The 20072-nt window shown below is 52.4% G+C and overlaps 4 protein-coding genes across 4 annotated transcripts in view; 2 read left to right on the top strand and 2 right to left on the bottom strand.

Annotated features, from left to right (window-relative positions):
- Window positions 1-2742, bottom strand: part of CSUI_004067 (nudix family protein) — a 4153-nt gene extending 1411 nt beyond the window's left edge. The window contains exons 1-3 of the mRNA XM_068064262.1: window positions 1953-2742; window positions 1276-1397; window positions 558-677 (exon numbers count right to left, since the gene is read on the bottom strand). Coding sequence (XP_067923764.1) covers window positions 558-677; window positions 1276-1397; window positions 1953-2061 — 351 coding nt within the window. The 5' untranslated portion in view covers window positions 2062-2742. The remainder of the gene's footprint in view (window positions 1-557; window positions 678-1275; window positions 1398-1952) is intronic.
- Window positions 2743-2895: 153 nt separating this feature from the next.
- On the top strand, window positions 2896-10416 carry CSUI_004066 (uncharacterized protein; the record flags this gene model as incomplete). The annotated part of the gene is made up of 6 exons (XM_068064261.1): window positions 2896-6051; window positions 6684-7315; window positions 8097-8538; window positions 9160-9251; window positions 9395-9736; window positions 10155-10416. Exons 1-6 carry the CDS (start codon window positions 4855-4857, stop codon window positions 10414-10416), a joined length of 2967 nt encoding a protein of 988 aa, XP_067923763.1. The 5' UTR covers window positions 2896-4854.
- Window positions 10417-13044: 2628 nt separating this feature from the next.
- On the top strand, window positions 13045-16763 carry CSUI_004065 (2og-fe oxygenase family protein; the record flags this gene model as incomplete). Its single annotated transcript, XM_068064260.1, has 3 exons — window positions 13045-14493; window positions 15130-15358; window positions 15707-16763. The coding sequence occupies 3 exons, from the start codon at window positions 13045-13047 to the stop codon at window positions 16498-16500; spliced, it is 2472 nt and encodes an 823-aa protein (XP_067923762.1). The 3' UTR covers window positions 16501-16763.
- A 1847-nt stretch (window positions 16764-18610) lies between these two features.
- CSUI_004064 (uncharacterized protein) lies at window positions 18611-19697 on the bottom strand (the record flags this gene model as incomplete). Its single annotated transcript, XM_068064259.1, has 3 exons — window positions 19539-19697; window positions 19161-19354; window positions 18611-18991 (listed from the first exon to the last, which is right to left on the bottom strand). Coding segments are annotated over exons 1-3 (711 nt in total), but the record flags the coding sequence as incomplete, so codon positions are not given.
- Between the last annotated feature and the right edge of the window lie 375 nt (window positions 19698-20072).

Genomic DNA, 20072 nt, shown 5'->3' with positions numbered 1-20072 from the left:
ATCTATTTGGAAGAAGAGGCTTGGTCGTCTCCCGGAATATTGTACACCCTCAACACTTGTTATCTTGTTGGGAGTAGTAACAAACTACCACAATATCAACTTGTTACCCACTGCCAAACTTCCTTTCCTTGATTCTTCGAGGTGCAGAGGCATTTGATAACTTCATAGCAAATGCTGGTGAGTTCGAGAAAGAAAAAACGAACGCAGTTGTTAATCAAGACTGCGAGTCAGCTCATGGTGAAGCAGACCCAACAGTTTGCAAGGCTTTGCGAACGAAAAATTTCTTGTCCTTTTCCCTTCATTGCACGCTCAGCAAAAAAGTGTAGACGGACAGAATTCTAATATCTCACAACGGATACACCACGGGCGCTGCAGCGTCATTCATTAGTTAGGGAGATCCGAGAAGTCAAGCCATATTCCAACGGTGTCACAGGTCCATCTCAGAAACTTCCGTCTAGTCACCGTCATACCCAGCTGGTGTTCAGAAGAAATGAGTATCCGGATACCCGTATATACTGCGAAGAGCAAACACAGAAAGCGGGTCAAAGCCTCCCTACCAGTTGAGCTTCCTCTTCCGTCTCCCATCGAATGCAATCTTCAATCGTTGCATGCTTTTCCTCAAATAAACCTGCAACCAGGGTATACATGTGTTTGTCATTCAATCCGGGGCAATATTCCTACAGAGGAAAGATACATAGGAATACACCACAACAAAAGAGACAGTGCATCACATACAAACCATTTCTTCTCTGCTTCACCTTGGTAATCCCATTTGAACTAGTCTAAAAGCAAAGAACACATACTTACGTCCACAATACAACGGCCAAAAGGGGGAAACAACCGTTGTTTAACTGACATGGAAAACTTCCTTCGCAGTCAAGGACGTCGTGACTATCACACTGTCGAGTGGTAACAGCCATACTAGAAAAGACGACGACTATAAGGGTGTTCAATCCATAAAAGCATGTACAAAAAACGCTCCGGCAGCTCCCTGGAATGGTTTTGCATGCTATTTCCCGGGGAGCACTCCAGATGTATTCGTATGCTTTATCTACGTGGGTAGAGAGATCATCATTGAAAAACATCTTCTACGGAGAATCACTACCATGAGGACTACAGATTATCTTACACGTACACTCGCTAATACCACTCACAACCTCCTCTTCCTTCTCCCCTAGGAAGAAGGTCTGCTATATGTGCATGACGTCTACAACATTATCTATCCACTGTGCAGTGGTATTATCTTTCTCCTCTCCCTGTGGAACCAAGACATACCCTGAGCAGAGTGAGAGTCCTGGTCTGGCTACACCACGGAAGAACCAAGACAGCTGGAGGAGCAGTTGTTATGTCGAAGGTCACCGGCTTGCCATTCGGGAACTGAACTGTACGCTTAATAACTGCCAAGCGCAATAGAGAGGACGACACAGAAAAGAAAATGGCGGAGAGAATAAAAAGAACAAAAGAGAGAGCCTCATCTCTTGAGTTCGGAGCTATGAGCCATACTCTATCTTCAAAGAATGAAAGACTCCGCAATGCTTCTGAGACCTCACACCCCCGTTCCCGCGGTGAGCAGAGATCCGAACACTCCGTGATACGTCTATGACTACTACTCTCGCTTCTCTGCGTCCTCTTCCTTTTCCTCTTTCTTCTAGCAAATCTCCCTCAGGGCTCCACAGGAAAGAAAAAGACGCACGGCTTGCGAGCACACGCGATGGCCCCTTTCTTCAGAAGACTGTTGACAGAATGCCATGTTCTTCTTCAAACGTTCTGTACCTTCCAGTCATGAGTTAAGGAAACCTCTCTCTTCTCCCCTCTCGTAACATGGCCCATAGCATCTTGTACTTCTACATCCTTCGCCTTCTTCTCTGTTATCCCTGGATATAGTCACAAGTTCTCAGTCCTTCTTCATTTCTGCGGGCGAATAGAATAAATTTCATCACCACTTCTCTTACCATTTCTCCAACCTTTGTAGGCGACGACATCAGATAGGACAGGTAAGTGTTCCGGAGAAGCAACGAGCTGAGCAATGCGAGCCGCTGAAGGAGTGGGAAGCGGCGGCATCTCGCCGAAGAAAGAGAAATGAAAACAAGCGATCTACTTCAAGCTTCGGAAGAGAAATGTCTGTCAGTTTCTTCAGCACACGAAAAGAACAAAACAGCAGTGACAGGCCTGCTATTTGGAGGAGGGTTGAGTGTCGTGTAGCGCGTTTGCTTGAGAACAGAAGAAAAAAATATGGACAAAAAGTTGTACTGAGTCGCTACACAGGAATCCACGAAGAAAAGTTGGTCAGTAGAGTCTTACTGTTCACTCCTGCTTGAAAACGTAGAGGGGATATACACAAACATGCGAAGGAAGGGAAGATAAGACGGCGGCGAGTTAGCCAGGTGATAGAACTATCCATTACTTTGACTCCGCCTTGTCTTTGAGGCGGAAGGGCGGCTTCAGGAAGGTAACACAAGCAGAGCGGACTGGATGAGTGTGCAACAAGAAAGCTAGAGACAGCAAGACCAAAAACAGCCGCGCAGTGAGTGGCGAAGCAAGCACGAAATGAGAAGAAGAATGCCGCCAAAGAAATCAGAGACAGACAGCGCGTGTGAGAGAGGGAGACACAGTAGCGACGAAGGACGGGTGAAAGAGCACTTCACTTGCCTTCTCAGTGAGACCACCAAAACGCAATACGATCCGTACAGGACAACCAAGGAGAACCCTGCCTAGATGGATTATTCCCGAAGTAAACATCTCCGTCTTTCTCTTCTGTGGTGCTGAAGGGAGACACTGTCCCGGCGCCATGGCCAATCGCCATGCATGCGCACACGGCCGACTCATTGACTGAATCAGATATGGCGCTTCTTTACCAAAAGGAGCAAGATCGCTCTTGCAAGTTCATGCGCGTCAAGATACTCTCCTTGAAGGAAATCTGCAGCACACCTTTCCATTTTTTCTTTAGTTGAATCTACTTACTAGTGGGTGAGAAGTCTGAGAGCTGACGTTCCCTTCTGGGCTTCTGAAGATCGTTGTTTTCCTCTTCACGTCTTTTCCTTGCATGCGCTTCTTTCATCGTCTCCTGAGTGAACCTTCAACAACGAGTTTCTTCAGTCTCGTATCTGGCAAGCTATGCGGTTCAAGGAGCTCACCAGTTCTTCATGGAGAGAGACTTCGTCACTAGCTTACTGCTACCTTTCCTTTTTGTATCCTCATCGTCGACTTCCGCTCACAAGATACTAGGCACTGTGCGTGTTCTCTACGAGCCCGGGGTGTTGTTTCCGTGAGAGGAGAAACGGCTTTGCTCCCCAAGGTGTCCCTCCCTCAAGTCTGACCTTCTCCGTCTCTTTCTGGACGTCGGGGGCCCCGGTTAAGCCCTCCTTCCTCCCTCTCGCCTCTTGCCTTGCGCTTTTTCCGGGGTCGAAGGCTGCTCGAGTCTTTTTGAACGGAACAGTCCTTCAGGACCCCCGTTTGCGACCTTCTACATGACTTTGCTGCAAGCTTTGTATTCTTCAGGCACTACACGTTCTTGGCTTTGAAGCTTCAGTACCCCTGTTTGGTGCATGCTCGCCCGAGCTTAAAATGTTGGACTAACCCCCAGTCTCGCTGCAATGCTTGCACTTTCGTTTGCCTGCGGACAGACTTCGAAGAGAAATTCGTTTGTTCTCCTTCTGTTTTCTCCGTTTCCCGATATAAATCACTACAAAGGATGGCGAGAGAGAGAGCATGACACGTTCACATGGGTGGCTGTATTCGCGTATATGTCCGTAAAATTATTTTCTTACCAAGGGTGAAATCTTCTCACTGTCAACACATCACACCCGCTTCTCACTGTTCCTCATTGTTTTTTTTGTCATCTTCTTATTTCATTTCTTTCCTTTTTTCGTGAGAGCCTCTACATCTCATATCTTTGCCCATGCTTTCCTCGTCCCCTTCTGGACGTTTCAGTCAGTAATCCCAGCGTGGCCTCAGTTCTCTCCTTCTTTGTGAGTCCAAGTAACTCAGTAATTCCCTCTCCTGCATTCTGAGTATCTTGTCTCTGTCTCCTCTGACGCCTTGCTCCTCTTGCCCGTCCCAGCGATGTTCTCGACACGTTGTGTTCAAACTACTTTATCCACTTTTAGACATTGTATTTCTACATCAATGGAAGTCATTGAATTGGTCCTTTCTGTTTCCTATTTTCAATTCTTTCACGGATGTCGCTCTTTTCTCCCGTTTTTTCTACTCTTTACGAACTAAGTCACGCGTACTCGACTAGAATGAAGATCAGCGTTCCCCATCCACCTATGCTCACGGGTGTGGAGAGATTCCCGGCCCTCTTGGTGAGAAAGGAAGATCGCCTAGATCACCACCGTGAAGTGTATATGGAAACAACAGCTGTATCACTGGTGTGGTAATCGTTCTAAACCCCTCTTCTATTTGAAACAGACTTGTTCCCTCGCTCTGTGGAGATCTTTGTTGGTTTCACTTTCCTTGTAGGAAAATTGTAGATGTGATGAAGGAGTTTGGCGCTCAGACGCAGGCAGATGAGGACGAAAGAAACAAAGAAGGGAAACAGAGACAGGCAAAAAATCAGGAGAGAAAAGGAAGAAACAAGCGGGTATGGATCTGTTGCAAAAGCCTTTCAGAGGGATGGTGGTGGCCGTAGCGGTGCGTGTACAGCATCCCTTTGATGAATAGTAAAGGAAGGACGAGATAGAAAAGTTCACAGCAAGGATAAGGTTAACGAGACGTTTGCCCCGCGGCAGTATATGCAGACCGTACAGTGCGTGAAGAGACTCCCTGACGGGTAAATCAGTCAGGCTTTCTGGATAGGGGAGCAGCTACGCCAATCGCCACTTCAGAAGCACCTTCTTTTCGCACTGCGAAAAGATGAAGCACTCTGCTGACCTCCTGTTATCTTCTTCACCGCCATGTGGTGAAGCGTTTGCACCAGAAGCTCTTCCAGGTGAAGACAAGAAAGACAACCGTACACATCTGTCCAATGACCTCACGCAGTCGGCGGGGGTGGCTGACGGCGTTCTGAGATCTGCAGAATCCTCTTCTTTGTCTGCTGAGGGCGGTGGATGTACACGGACACTTGGGGAAGAGAAGAAGATCTCGAGCCGTCAGAAGAACAGCGCCCTCTTAGCCATGCCACTGGATGAAGTTGCTAGAACTTTACAAGGAAAGTTTGTTAGGTCCGAGAATCTTTCTTCGCTTGACAATGACGTGAAACCTGTATCGAAGAAAGCCCTTTTAAGTATGTCTTTAGATGAAGCGGCCTCTTTTTTGAGAGACAAGAACCCAGAGAGATCTCGGGGTGCTGGGAGCACCAGGAGAGGAAAAGAATTGCAAGATGTCAGTAACTACGATACAGAGAGACGGCGACCTGTACACTCAAGCTTTCCTAAAACACGAGAAGAAGATGTAGAGAGAAAGCTTGGTATGGCCCTGGGGGATATTATTGAGAATGAGAAGGGAAGTCGGAAATCACCATACAGTGAGAGCTTCACTAGAAAGCGAAGTGTTTTGCCATCGCGCCTGAGAGCAAGGAGAACAAATCCAGAGGAGGAAGGAGAAGAAGAAGAATCTTCCTCCTTGGGTGCCGGGAGTCATGCTGCAGATCCAGAAGAGCGGGTTAATGCTCTGTTGAATATGTCCCTAGATGCCGCAGCCCAGGTTCTGCAGGAGGGGGACGCAAGGGAAAAAAGCGTTGCTAGAAGGAGACGACCGAAGGGAGATGCACATGCGGACGGCAATCGGGAAGACGGGGAGGATATAGAAGAAGCTTATGGAGCGTCTCAACAAGGTTCACGGTGGATGCGAAGAAGGAGAGGTAGAGTGATGCACAAGGATGAGGTGAATAGTAGTCAAGAAGAATGTAAAGATTACTCCGAGAGTGTTTGTGATGAAACCGGTTGTGAGGCGCAGGAGGATGAAGACGGAGATGTAGAAGATGAAGAAGCAGAGAGCGATGATGAAGAAGTCGATAAGTGGCTGCGTGCTTTCAGACGAGCTATCATGATGCCTCTCGGTGTAGGTACAAGAGGATGGAAGTACCTTGGAGAAGTCGGACAGGAGGATACGGTATGTTTTTTCCTTTTGCTGCGACGTATTCCCTCCTTTGCACTTGTTTTTGTTGCCCTGAGATCTCCTGTTCGTTGTACTTCTGTTAGATCAATAGTGTTTCTCTTCTTTGTTAAGTACTTCCCTTCGACTCCTTTCTGGTGTCGGGTGGTGGGAAGTGTAATCGAAACCCAAAAGCTAAGGCGAGCTTGTGTACGGTGTGTATTACATTCGGCTAAGTGTAGTCGCTTGTACTACGCACACGGCAGGTAGGTGCAATCGACAAACTGCCGGCTCACAGGTGGTCATATTCTGAAGCGCTCTCACACCCCTTCTGGTTAGTCAGAACTCTTTTGAACCCTTCTCTTCTTGAATTGATTTTTTTCGTCCTCCCTTACCTTCCCGTTCCTATCCAAGCTACTCTCTGAGCCACCGCTGTAGAACAGACGCAAAGTCGACTTCACTGTTCCATGGCCTACCAGCTTTGCATCATGACTTCGATTGACAGCCCCGTGATCGTCTTAGTTCTCTTCAAGATCGAGAGACTGTGTGTGTATATATCTCTAAATTTTCAACTGTACATATCCCTGTCTATCCCAGCGTTGACTCGTTTTTTTAACCTGCTGTCGCCTTTGTTTTGTCTCTGCGTCCAGAGAGCCCCCGTGGCTCTCATTCTGTTTTCCGGCTCGGGTAGACTGATTGAAGAAGATATTGTAACTTTTTTCAAGCCCTTGAGTCCCACGCGGATTCTCAGGTTGATTCCTTCGTCATTCTTCATTTTGATTTTCCCCTCCATCGCCGCGGCAGATGCTGCAGTCAAGCAAAGAAGTGAAAGCTGTCTCCATCTTCTAGCGGCTGGGGCGGAGCAGCTGCGAAGCCTTCAGGCGTATGAGCGCATGCTTCTGCAGAAGTACTTAGAAGCTGAGAAGACGCGGCTAAAGAACAACGGAGGGACGAGCAGGGCAGAAGACGAAGATGGAATGGGAGAGAATGAGGGTGAGGAGGTTGAAATGGAAGAAGGTGAGATGCCCGAGGGGATGAAAGAAGAAGAGGATACTGTGGCTACGACTGAGAAGATGGATGGTGAGAACGGAGAACAGGGAGAGGCGAAGGGGGATAACGCAGACAAGAAGGAGGAGGAAAGCGTAGAAGAAAACGGAAAGAGGAAAGAAGAACAACGACCACAAAAATCACCAGAAGTTTTTTGGTTATTGGGAGATGTTGAAGCAAACCTCGACGCAAATGAAAAAGAACACTTCTTGCGACAAGTCGATTGCTGGCGACGGTACGCTTTCCACTGTGTGTCTAGCAGCGTGCCTATGTACCAGATTGCACCGTACAGTCAGTCTCACGGAGTTTTTGCTTTTGAAGGTCAAGTCAGCTCACTATCTCTCAGAATGCGTCAGGATTTCAAGGGGAGACTTCAACGTTCTGCACGCAGGCGTTGATTTCCCTACGATACCGTAGCACAGTTGTTGGTGAGCTTCTTGACAGCATTTAGTTTATTCTGCATATGAGATACAAGCCAGTACGTCAGATGCCAGCAGTCTGTACAGACAAGCCATGCACAGCGGCTGAACAAGCTCTCCTTGATCGGTTTGAGTCTCTTGCTGTGCTGCCCGCTAAGCTGTCTCTTCGGACACGCGTCCCCCTGCTTTTATCGTAGCTCATCAGTGTTTCGATTCCGATACTTTTCCTGTGTCTTGTCGTATGCGTTCACTCAAGGCCGGAGGCGGACTTGTAGGAGCTCATGAATGCCACCGCTGTCTGGCAGCGTCTGGTTTACTTGACAGGGTTTATATGAAGGTTTACTTTTTGATGTCTCGTTCACCGCGCTTGACGTGCTTCACTGCAAGAGAGTCAAAGCTCAGTCGACAATGCAGAACTACCTCGATAAGGGAGGAGTCGGTTTCGATTTCTTGGTGCTCCGTTTTTACGAAGGTTCCTGCTTTTCTCTGCGTCACGGTCTTCGTCGGCGGCGACGGCCGCATTTCCTTCTTCGTCTGGTGCTTTTTTGTTGTACGCGGCTCCTGTCTGTCTTTTTTTCCCCCTCTTGTTCCATTCAGTACTCTACCTATACAGTCCTCGGTCACTCCGGACCGCCCGGCTCGCCTCTTACTCCGCTTTGCAACGGCCGAGGAGCTCCGGCGATGTTCTGCTGCTCTCGCTGACGCGTTTCCCGAGGATGCAGATTCTTTGCAGAAAGCCGCGTCCCCTGGGCGCTGTGTTCGTCTCCAGGGTAGAGCTGATTCAGGGGACTTAAGTCAGTCATCATTTTTCGGTTTTTACTCGCGAGAGGCTGACCCGCTGTTGCCAATGCATGTTCGGGACGAACGACCGCTTTCTGATATGGTTGAACGCATGCGCCACGAGAAGAACGGTCTGAGTGGTCGAGGAGGAGGGGGAGGAGCTGGAGAAGGAAATGAGGGAGATGCGGAAGGGAGAAGGCGAGGGGGGCGCGCCAACCTGGAAGAAAAAGAACTGGCGAGAGATCAAAGGGTGCTTACAGTAAGTGGTTGTGTAATAGTTCAAAGAAACTAGCTGTCTCCTGTCTGGGGACCCAAACCAATTCCTCGGCAGTGGTCCTGACTTTTGCCCGAAAATCCGACGGGTACATGAAGATCGACAGAAGGATCCCGCGGAACAAACCCCGTCGGTTCTTTCTCCCGGTCAAGTAAAACTGTAATTTCAAAGCGCTTCATGAGGAGTACACAATGCGGTGTGTGAGAGTGGTAGCAGCAGGGCGATAGCGTGGCGTATGGAGAAGGGAGTTCTTTTCGAATTGAGCTCTCCCCTTCAGTAGATATTGATGCACAAGGTTGTTTCGTAAGGGCTTTTCCCGAGAGTGGCTTGGGCTAAAAAGAAGACTTTTCATCAGATTCGCTACGTTCTTTTGTCGTTCTAACGCTATTCCCTGTAAGGCGAAATGTAGTATTGGCCGACGGTAGTACATGCTAAATACATAGATAGTTAGAGGGCACTCCTGATGTTGTTCTGATGGGAGTCGGTTTCCACACGTGAGGGTTCGTAGTTAGCTGGGGTGCGTGCTGCGGCCGGCTGAAATGTCCGACAGGGAACTTCTCGTAGCTTTTTTCGGAGTCGTCTGCCTGACCATATTCATATTTTCAGACACTTGGCGGTGATTTCCGCACACGATTTCTCCAAGGGGGAGGCGTAGCAGATCTTGGGGAAGGCGCTTATCGTTTCTCAAAGGTGGAACCGTAAGTCGATTGTACTACCGTCTGGATCCCTGGAAGTGGACAGTTAGATGCTGCGATGACTGCACCGTCTCTTCTATTGGTGTCTGTTCAGTGAAGGACGGAGGATGGAGTGATCCCAGCTTTCTTTTGATTATGTGTCTTAGAGTAAAACCAGGAGATCCGCCTGTACTGGTCGATGACGAGGGCGAGGAGGAAGAGGACACAGAAAATAAGGTAACTTCGTGGGGGCGACGCTTACGAGATCGCCATGGACGTTCTCTTGGTGTTTTGGAGCGCTTCGCCGAACTGCCAGAGCCTAGGCCTTCACCCTACGGGAAATCTAGTCCCGATGCCACAAATTCACAGCCTATGCGCTATAAAGGGAGAGGAAGGATGCGCTACGACCGTACAGCTCCTCAGGACGAGGAAGAACCTTACAGGGGAGAGGCGGTGACGTACCATGGAACGACAGTTGACGCACGTCGGCAAAACGGTACCCAAGAAAGGTGAGGGGAACTTGCTGGCATTTCTATGGATGCTTCGAGCCACTAATGAAGAGCAGAGGTCTAAACGCCTCGTAGTTTTACTTGAGGCGAATAGTTCTTCGAGGCCGAGCCAGAGAGGAATTCCCTGCCCGGGAAGGGCAGGACGAAAGATAAGCCAAGGGGTCGGTATCTGCCGGTGGAATACTGGGGAAGTGAAGATGTTTCAACCAGAGATGTAACGGAAAGAACACGAGTAACTGGTGCGGTGACTTGTGTGCAGCGAGGACATTCGCTTTCGTGGAAACAAGCTGAATGCTACACCAACTGGTCTAGGCATACTTGAAGCTGCTCTGTGTGCATCCTGCAAACGAGATTACGAACGGCCCTGTTTATGTCTGTCCGTCTGAAGCTTCCCGTGTTTTTGTTCCTCCTTTTGCAGGCCCCGAAGTCGAAGCAGAAGTTGGGAAAATGAGAGGTACGGTCGAGGGGCTCCTGGCAGGTCTCTCCGGGGCATAGCCTCCACGCAGGCGAACTTCAACCAGGACGCTGGAGTCAGTGATCTGCTTGCTAAAGGAGAGAAAAGCGGGGAGGGGGGACGGCGATGCAAAGGCAGGGGTTTCGCTTACGGGGTTGTCTCTTTTTCAATGGTTGCCGACAGAGAGCGAGACGAGCGTCCGAGACGAAAACCAGCCCGACTGTAGTCCCTTAAGCGCAAGTCAGTTTCCGAGGTGACTGCAAGTAGAAAGACAAGTTTTCATATTGCCAAACGTGGTTGATCCGACGAGTGCATGGCGCGTCCAACCCAACGTGTGTTCAGTCACAAACCATACCGAAGTTGAGGGAGTGAGGTCTGGCTGCTTTGCATAGAGGCGAGCTTCAGGGGGATTCATTTTCCACCGTGTAGTAATGATTCCTTCTTGCTCCCTTCGCTCGCTTGCCGGTGTTTCTAACTATCACTGTTTTGAGTGTAGCGTGCACTATTCGTACAGTCGGGTCCCTCCAAAGAGGCGCTAATCATGCCTTTCTTGCACTTCGCAGGACTACGTTATCATGGCGTTACAGATCGTGAGAGGGGGCCGCGAGACACTCTGCCTTTCTTACGAGGCAAGGAAGTTTGTCTCAGGGGTATGCCACTGCCGCCAAGACAAACCTCGCTAGAAATACTTCTAGTCATCTTTCCCGTCGAATCTTGGCTCGATCTGATGAGAAGCCTGGTGCACCCACCTTCTTGGCTGTTTGCACGTGAGCCCTGAAGCAGACAGTCGTGTGACGAGCTGAACTTTTCGGGTGTCGCGTTGATGACCGCGGTTGTACTTTCGGTCCAGCGTACGGCACGGAGCACAGCAGCATCTCTCGAAAGCAGAGGAAAGTGAAAACTCATCTTCGGTTGGGGTTCAAAATGAGGATACTAACCACACTGCAAGTCGTGAACTCTGTAGACACGGTCGGACAGCACATACGCGCTGAAACACGGCGCGACTTAGGAGTGCGCAGCAGGCTAATCTGTGAGCAGAGTAAACCTACTGGAGGTCACCCAGCTTGGGATTACGGTACCGCCCGCGTTCGTAAACAAGCCCTCACCGCTGACCCGCCCATCACTTGGCCCTTAATTTGCAGGCGATAACCGAGTGTGCCTGGGGAGTTTGAATTCCTCGGGTGAGTGCTACTGCACCCCAGCTGCAAGAATACGGAGGGAATCTTCGGCCGCGGTAAAAGCCCTGCAGGGTTGAGCGCCCCGACAACGTTTTTGCAGCTAAAACTGTGCATTGGTCGTTAACAGAAGGGTGGGGGCATGTCGTCGGGTGCACTCCGCTGATGGAATGACTTCCTGGGGTTCGGATACAACCCCAGCATCTCCACTCCCGGCGCGGAATGTTCGTTTAATGAGCTTGAGTGGGACCGGGAGTGCGCTCCTGGAATGCTTGCACCCACAGTCCTACCACCTGACATCGTCTCCGCGCTGACGTGCGGCAAATTTCGAAACTTAATCCGTCTCTATTCAGAAGTCGAGCGACCCCGGGCTGGAGCCATCATCAAAGCGAGCAAGGGCGAGCTGGCGAAGCAGATTTCAGATAGAGGCGTCGCCACCGTGTCTCATTCAGCACCTGCGTGCGCTCCTAGGTTCAATACGTCTGACTCATCTCGGTCAGCAACGATGCCTAACTTCCTGTCCGAGAGCACCCAGTTGTGTCACGGCGAGAGGCTACTCCGCGGTCGCAGCGCTGTCCTGACTTTGCAGTGCAGCAATTACAAGCTAGTCAACGCCTGCTTGTCGCTGCAGCGCTTTCAAGTGTGTGGCACGGGGCTTGTCCTGCTTTGGTGGAACGTGTATGCTTGCCGCAGTGCTACCGACTTGTCAGTGACTGGCCGGCTGCACGCGTCAGTGTCACTAACCCGGGCCACCACTGTCGGCGCCAACAGTGGCTTGGTTGGCACCGCCTTACAGCGGCCTCGCCAGGTGCCTCCTGGCGCAGTTAGTCTGGGGGGTGAAGGAATGCTCTACTCTCGAAACCGCACCATGGAGCCGCAGTGCCTTCCAAATATCGGGACCGGTGTAATGCTGCAGAAACGCGAGTTAACTCCTGGGGCATCACAAGCACCTAATCCACCACCCAGCAGCCAGAGCCGGCCCGCCGACCCCGAGCCTGACTCCTTGCCGTCAAAAGCCATCGGGCTCTTCAGCAGGCTGTAGAACAACGGTGCTGCAATATTCAGTCACCCTCAGTTGATTGCGCTTCCTCCAGACACGCCCTTTCCGCATACGAAGTGCTTGGCCAGCCACTCAGAACTGGGCAAAAGTCCCGCAAGCCACAGGAAGCTACAGGCTAGCTGATCCGTCGAACGGTGGGGAGGGTAGAGAACACACCCCCCGCACCTCATTCACTGGGGAGAACCCGCGGGAGCCGCCAGGCGGAGCTTACGGAGTCGTCAGAAGTAGTTGCTGCGGGCAGCTTCTCGCTCGATTTTCTTAGACTGCAGCGTGTTTTCTTCCGGCTTTTCATAAACCATCCCGGAAAACACTGAATGATTTCACTGTGTCCTGGCTAGTAGCCGACACGCTCTCCCTTTTCTCGTCCCAAGTGTATGTGGGACTGCGCATTGCGTCCGTCTCCGGTTCCCGATTCGTGGCTTCGCCGTTCAAGGCGCTGCTTGTTTTTCGTTTCGCGCGCCCACCGCCCTCCTTCACAGTGTCTTGGTTTTCTCTGTCTACGCGCTTTTCTGAGAAGGTACATCTAGTGACGGGGAAGCTGGGAAACGTCCAGTACGGGACGTCAGCAGACTGTCGCTTTCATTGTGAGTCAGTGCAGCAGGAGTGTTCTGTTGCCACCATGGACTTCCACACAGTTGCCGGTCACAGCTACAACCGTAGCGCGTCACCGCCTGTAGTGAATTATCGACAGACGCGGTGCTCGGTCCCAGTTTGTATAGTCTCCGGCTCGGTGTCATCTGCTTCCTCTGTACGAACTCCTCTGAGTTCTGGTGCGGCAACTTCAAGCCAGACAACTGCCTCCGGTACGCCTCGTGTTCTTACTTCCGAGTATGTTGCTCCCTCCTCGTGGTCGCGCTCATCGAAGGTGATTTACTCGAAGTCGTTCAGCCCACCCCCTCGGGTGCCCAGCTCGCAAGTGGCGGCAGACCCTGTCCGGGTTCTCCCCGTTGTAGGAAGTACCCGACAGCCAGTCGCGTCTCCTACTGGATTGATCCCGTCGATAAAGTCTTTTCTCGGGTTTGGAACTCCCGCGCAGACCCAACCGAGTGTGACGGGCCCAGGAAAATCGCAGCAGTCGGGTAAACGTCCCGGGAAAGTCGTGAATCCATACTGGAACGCAGTGCGCATGCATCAGAAGGCGGCGATGCAGGCTGCCACTTCCGCGCAGCCTGCCCGCCACACCGCACAACCCGTTTCCCCCACTCAATCCATCAAACGAGTTGCGCACCACTATGCGGGAGGATATGTTCGTGTCTTGGATGGCAGAACAGCAGTCCCGATGTATACCAGCCAGGAGAGAGCCGGCTCACCAGGACTTATAAGGGCAGGCTCACCTCATACAGCGCTCTCATCGGCGCTCAGGAATGAGGGGTACACGGGGCGGCATTATACTGGTGACGTGTATGTCCTGGCCCAGCAGAGCTACAATCCTTTAGGGACTGCAGCGGGCCTTCTCAGCCCGCGTCGGCACGTAAACTATCCGCTCACTGGTTCGCCTGTGGGCGGGGTGACCGAACGAGCGCCGAGAAAAACGCAAGAACTCTATGGTGGTGCGGGAACGCCCGCTGTCTGGAGGGAAGTGACAACCACGGCGGCTTCAAGTGGGGCACCCGACGCGGGGGTGAGGACGCTGGGAAGTCCGGAAACTGCTGGGGCGTTGCAGCCTGGCACGCCGCGAGACGCAGCTACTTCGAAGGGGATTGCAGCAAAACCCTCTATCAGGAAAACGGGCCAAGAGGAAGGTGGCACAGGCAAGGCACAGAAAGAGGGTGACCGTGTCAGCGGGCTGTCCCCGGGGTGCAAAGAGAAAGATGATAAAGTCTTACTGAAATTCGGGCAGGCGTATCCGGGTGGGGTACTGAAGAGCGCTAAGAAGGTTGTAGAGAGGGACCAGCATACTGGAACGGAGAAGGAAAGGATTGTAAAGACACTCATGATTCACGACAATCCGGACGTTTTTATTATACCCGACTTGATTACACCCAGCACTTGCGATCACGTCATTGCTCTGTGTGAAGGTCGATGGGCCCGTAGCAAAACGAGCCGCGGTCAAGCCGATTCAGCGCTGGTAAGCCATGGAGGGTGGCGAAAGTGTGTAGTTCGGGTGGGCGCAAGCGGGCTTCGTCTGTCTGTGCGCCTCCACTTCCGATATGAGGATGCTTGCAACTGCGGGCCGCTTGTAGCATGAGAGTAAGAGACAGCGACACCCAGTGGTCAGGGACCTACTTCAGCTGCTTTTTCTTTTCCTTGCTTGCTATTCTTAAGTGAAGACAGGTTGCTCGCCGTCAGGACGTTGCACAATCTCCGTTGGTTCCATCAAAAAGCGATTTGCGACTACATCGATATGTTTACCACAGCGTGCAAATATTCGTCAACAGGGGACTATCTTCTCGAGAGGACTGCAAGCGTTAGCAACAAGCTGCTTCAGTGCAGTTGGCCTGCTAGTAGTTGCACGTGAAATAAGGGCCCCCCTGCGGCCGGAGCGACATGTTTGTAGCTTGTTTCTTTGAAACAGATTGTCTTTCAGTGAGCTTAAAAAGATACGCCGCACTGACAAAAAGGACGCACAATTGCGCGATGGGGGCGCACAGCAGTAGAGAATCTCTGTAAGAGTCTTAGCGTGATGTGAAACCGGGTAGGAACAGGGAGGCGACGGCGAAACACATGACTTTGAGTTACCGTGTGAGCATGCTGTGTTCCTCAGGCCGGTTATTCTTCCGGAGAGAGTTTGTCGCGAACCAGCATGTCAGTCCGGCTTCTTCCCGCGGAGACTGCAGTGGTTGAATGCCTGGAGAGCATCGTAGCGGCTTTTGCTGGAATGGGCGTCAATCATCTGGAACCACTTGTTGTTGTCAAGTATGAAGAGGGCGAATATTTTAAGGAGCACCACGATGGACAGTTCAGGCGCAAGACTGTCCTCCTTTATTTGAACGGTATGTGCTGTGTTTGAGACACGTCACATCGCTTGTAAATTGTCATAGTTTGTCGCCTCAGTCAAGCTTTCCCCCTCAAAGGGGAGCCGTTTCGGGAACGGGCCAATGACAGCGTAGAGGGCCCCGAGTTTCTGGTCAGAAACAACCAGTCGGAGTAGTACGAATGCTTGTACGCGAGCGTCCCTGTTGATGCACGCGTTTAGACGGTCTGAAGGGGCGGGACTGCGACCGAAATCCGGCAGCCCCAGTTTCACGCGTATGGGATACCCGATCGCGAGGTACGCGGGGTCTGTAAGACAACCTCTTGGGTCTGCGAAGTATTGTCTGCTGCTTTTCTGTCTGTTTCAGATGTGGAAGAGGGCGGAGAGACCGAATTCCCTTACTTGAGCCTAAAAATCTCTCCGACTAAAGGCTGCGGAGTCATGTGGAAAAATGCGCACGAATCAAGTGGCGAGGTTGATCCCCGGGTACTGCATGCAGCATTGCCTCCGAAGAAGGGCAAAAAGTACGTGATAAACTGCTTTTTCAGCGAGGCTCCTGTTCGGAACTCCGTGGCAAAAGCGGGCAACTCCGAGCCCAAATCAGTCAACCCGGATCCTACCGCAGTGGGTTCTGCAAGTGCGCTCTCAGCCACCTCGCCAGGGAGAATGTCTGTCCCGCATCGTTATTCCAGTTCTGCTACTCTACCCGCTTACGCACACCGGTCCGTGCAGCAGTTTCCCACGCCGCCCTCCCGCATATCTGGTCATGAACACGCCAGAGTCTCAACGACCCCCGCGGCCACCACGCGTGTGGCCAGCCAGTCTAGGCAAACTGTCACACCTGGAATGGCGGTGAGTAGATGCTCGCAGCCCTCGACTGCGTCCCGTACAGTCGGCAACTTGCAGGAGGCGCGCTATCACGTCGGTGAGCCACTGCAGCAATACCCGTTCTCCGGTGTATCGGCTATCCCTGGGCTCGGGGCTGGCGGTCAAATTGGAGGGGCCAAGGGCGGAAACTTCTTTGCCAGTGCTCCGGCATTTATGATGGTCTTTGGCCCTAACGGTGTCCCGCAGATGAAGCCGCTCTCCCAGCAGCAGGTGGATGAGGGTGTGGGAAAGTATCTTATCATGGAAGCTATGCGCAATCTGCAACCGCAGTAGAGGTAGGGGAGGGAGAAGGTAAAATGAGCAGCGGAGACTTTTCTCTTTGAGTGCCGAGCGGTAATGCCACGGGGCCACTTCCATTCTCGCGTTGTCTTCACTCCGATGTTGTCACATGTCGTGACGGCTCTGTGGGGTGTGCACGATACCAGTGGTGAGTGAACGCGAACAACAAACTTGCTTGAGGACCCGCGCTGTTGGACCGACAGCACAGTCGGACGTGTTCGGAGATTTCAGTGAAGGTGTGTCGCAGTGGCTGGGTGCTTCTTATCTCAGCGGCTCGCTGGGTGTCGACAAGACGGCAATATCTCTTTTGCCGGGTATATCGTCGGTGATTAGTGAAGCCAGGGCAGTTTAGAGTCGGGTCATAACTTGATCCTGTATACCGCATTGCATCATCGGATGTTGACGCGAGCAAGACGCCAAGAACAGTTTATAGAGCAGTATTGTATACCGAAGCAGTGCGAATACGCTTGTCGAAACAAGTCTCCGATAACCTGTTGTACCGAGTGTGTACGGGCGGCAACAGCGACGATATAAACGAGACTGGCAACACGGGACGATAGTGAAGAATTGCGGGACCACAATGATCAACGCACCCTTTTCGGGGACACTCCACGGAGTTGTATAGTTGGTGACGGAGAATGAGCGAGAAAATGCAGATTGAGCAGGTGTGCCGGCACTGCTGGAGATCGCTCCCTGCTGACCCTGCAAGGCATCTCAGGTGAGCCGGGGAGCGGTCAGGTACCCGACAGGGCACACGTCAGGAAAAGAAAAACGGCGAGTACTTGCTTTTACTCGCAGTAAAGGGTCTCAAGAACAGTTTAACCAGGCGGGGCTACCCTGCGGACTAGTCGAGGTGACGACGAGGGAGACAGCGCGACCCATCGTCGAGACTTCGGGCTTCTTGACTTGTGTGCCTGAGAGTTAGAACGAGTGGACAGGTGTTGCGCCCAGCTCGAACGCCTCGCTGGACTGCGAGCATAAGGATCACACGACACCCATAACAAGACGATTGCGACTACAGAGTAAACTGGGCAGTACGCCAGAAAACACCGCAAGTTTCAGATTGGACATGAACGTACACACATAGAGGGAGCTCTACGTTGCAGGCGTCAAACCTGCAACAGGTTGAGCGCACACTGGCCTCCAGCCGTTGACGGCTTTTTCTTAGTGCATAACACCGGCTATGCCTCACACCATTGGGCTGCACGCAAATACCGGCCCCCCTTGTCCTGAAGGGATTCCGACTTACTGTGACAACCGGTGGACACCTATCGTGGATCGGCACAGCCACGCGCACCTTTCACACACCCTTTTCCTGCGGTTGGCCCGGAGTTCTCTGGAGTGCACGCGGCACGAAGAATACACTGGCAAGTGAAAAGCTGAGGGGCTTCGAGACGCCACGGGAGTGCGATGGCCCAGGAGTGCCTCTGCACCAGGCAGGAGGGGGCCACTGCTCCCGACGCGCTCGGCTCCGGTGTGCCGGTCACGGGCTCACGCTGGAACAGCTGGAACAGCGTTTCGGGTCACATCCACCCCGTCGCGGACATCCTTCAATGCTCTAGACTGACAAGGTCACTTCAGGTATTCGGGAGGTGCCGGCTTCCATACCCTTCAACATCGAACACTCATCAAACACATCAGAACACATATACTACACCTCACATTTTGAGCTGCAGTGGTCCTTTGCTTCAGCCTCACGGTCTTACGCGTTGTGGTCACGAGTGGGGATACACTCCCATGGTGGCAGGGTACCGTCCTCGATAGCGAACATCTGAGGATGAGCGACGATGGAGCTCCACATGGGAGAGGACTGTCGTCTTCTAGTATCGAACCTCTCCCTAGCATAGCCCGCAGCTGCTGTTCGTATTGTGCTCCATGAGTTGGCTGTCCTAGGAAAGAGAAACTGCGCTGTGGCTGGGGGTGCGGCACAACGCGGGACCCCCGGTGCTTTGGCTTGAGAGCTCGCCGCGCGCAACGCATGGCAAGAGCGTGCTCGTCGCTGGGCTAGGAGGCTGGTCGGCCACCCCGTAACACCGGTAACCGCATCCACTCGCGGAGTAGTCAAGATAAGCCGGGCAGGGGTTTGGATGCGATCTTTTACCATGCACCGTGAGCAGGCCCGGGGCGAGATCGTTGAGCGGTTCTGTCTGCCGCAGCTTCCGCAGGCCTCCAGACTCTTCGGACACTCTATGAGCCGCTGTTTCAGGCGGCCTCCGGCAGTTTCCAAGGGCTCCGTACTTCGGCGCGAGGCTGGAGAACTGCTGTTGCGTGCAGGCTCTCCGGCAAACCGGCACGGAGGGGAGGCAGTCTTAATATCCTGCAAAACTGCCTGCACTGCTCCTTTTGGTAGAGCTGCAGGTACTGTAACGTCTTCACAGCATGGGCGGTCGTAATCGTTGTCCGCCAGAACAAGGCCAGGAGAGCGAAGTGCCCCTGTGTCGTCCGTCTCATCAGTCTGTGTACCCTTGTTGCGCACCCTCTCTGGCTAGGGTGCACAGGACACACAGCAGCGCATTTCGTTCTTGAATGTCGGTTTAACAGGCCCGCATATTCGGCATTATACATTCCAAGGGGTTATAATCTGACGGTCCAGAACTTAGACTCATATCCGCGTTACTTCACGAGGGCACCCCGGCCCGGTTGCTCAGTCATACCGGTGTCCCAGTTGCGGACTCCTTCAACTTGAAATTATCCCAGCGTGCCGGTGTATACAGCTGGTAACCGCCGCCGACTCTCTGAATAAGCACGTCGTTGGTCTTTCGACCGCAAGAGCTTCGGCTTTTCAAGTATGGCCATTTGCTGGGAGCCGTGACCATACTCCTTGCGACAATACTCTCCGATCCCCTGTCTGCGAAGATCGCAGCGGGATACGGAGACACCAAAAGCAGGAAGGCACTGCCCGCGGTCACTCTGTGGAATATACGAGGGACTTTGTGGTGACTGCTGTATCCGTAGACCAGGAGTCAGCGAATCTGTACGTTTCCCTTCTAACCAAATCCCCTCAGCGATACAGTCAGTCAGTCTAAGCCTACCCTGACAATAGGAGGGCTCCGCATCCCGGTATGGACGGGCACTCGGGCGCGCTTTGGCGGTCGACTGGGCATTCGCAGTCAACACGAGGAAGGTATCACTGGGGCTCGCGCGGTTATCGCCCTCCCGGCTTAACATCGAGCAGTACTCGGTAGTGACTCCTGTACCGCGCAGTGCAAAAGGCTGCAAGCTCGGACTTCTTTTCGGACAGTACTGAGGCACTGACGAATCAGTACAGCAGCTCTGAATTTTCCCTGTCTCTGTCAGTTCTGATCACACCGAGTCGATGAAAGGGGCGCTCAGTGTTTTGGCACCTGCATACCTGAAGAGGAGATGTATGGTTTCCTGCTTGTTTTGGTTGAGCTATCGGCGTGCCAGCGCTCGAAGTCACGCGCCAATTCTAGTCGGTCGTCCTGTGTAAACTCTTCAACTGCCTGCACATGCTGCGGAGACCATGCCACCAGACTGGGCAGGCTGGGAGAGCACGATTTCTTTGCGGCAGCATCTATGCAGCGCTGACAGCACAGCCGGTTCTA

Source organism: Cystoisospora suis (assembly GCF_002600585.1).
Source record: "Cystoisospora suis strain Wien I chromosome Unknown contig_1829, whole genome shotgun sequence".
In the NCBI taxonomy this organism is placed as follows: domain Eukaryota; phylum Apicomplexa; class Conoidasida; order Eucoccidiorida; family Sarcocystidae; genus Cystoisospora; species Cystoisospora suis.
This window is presented reverse-complemented; position numbering and strand designations above follow the sequence as displayed.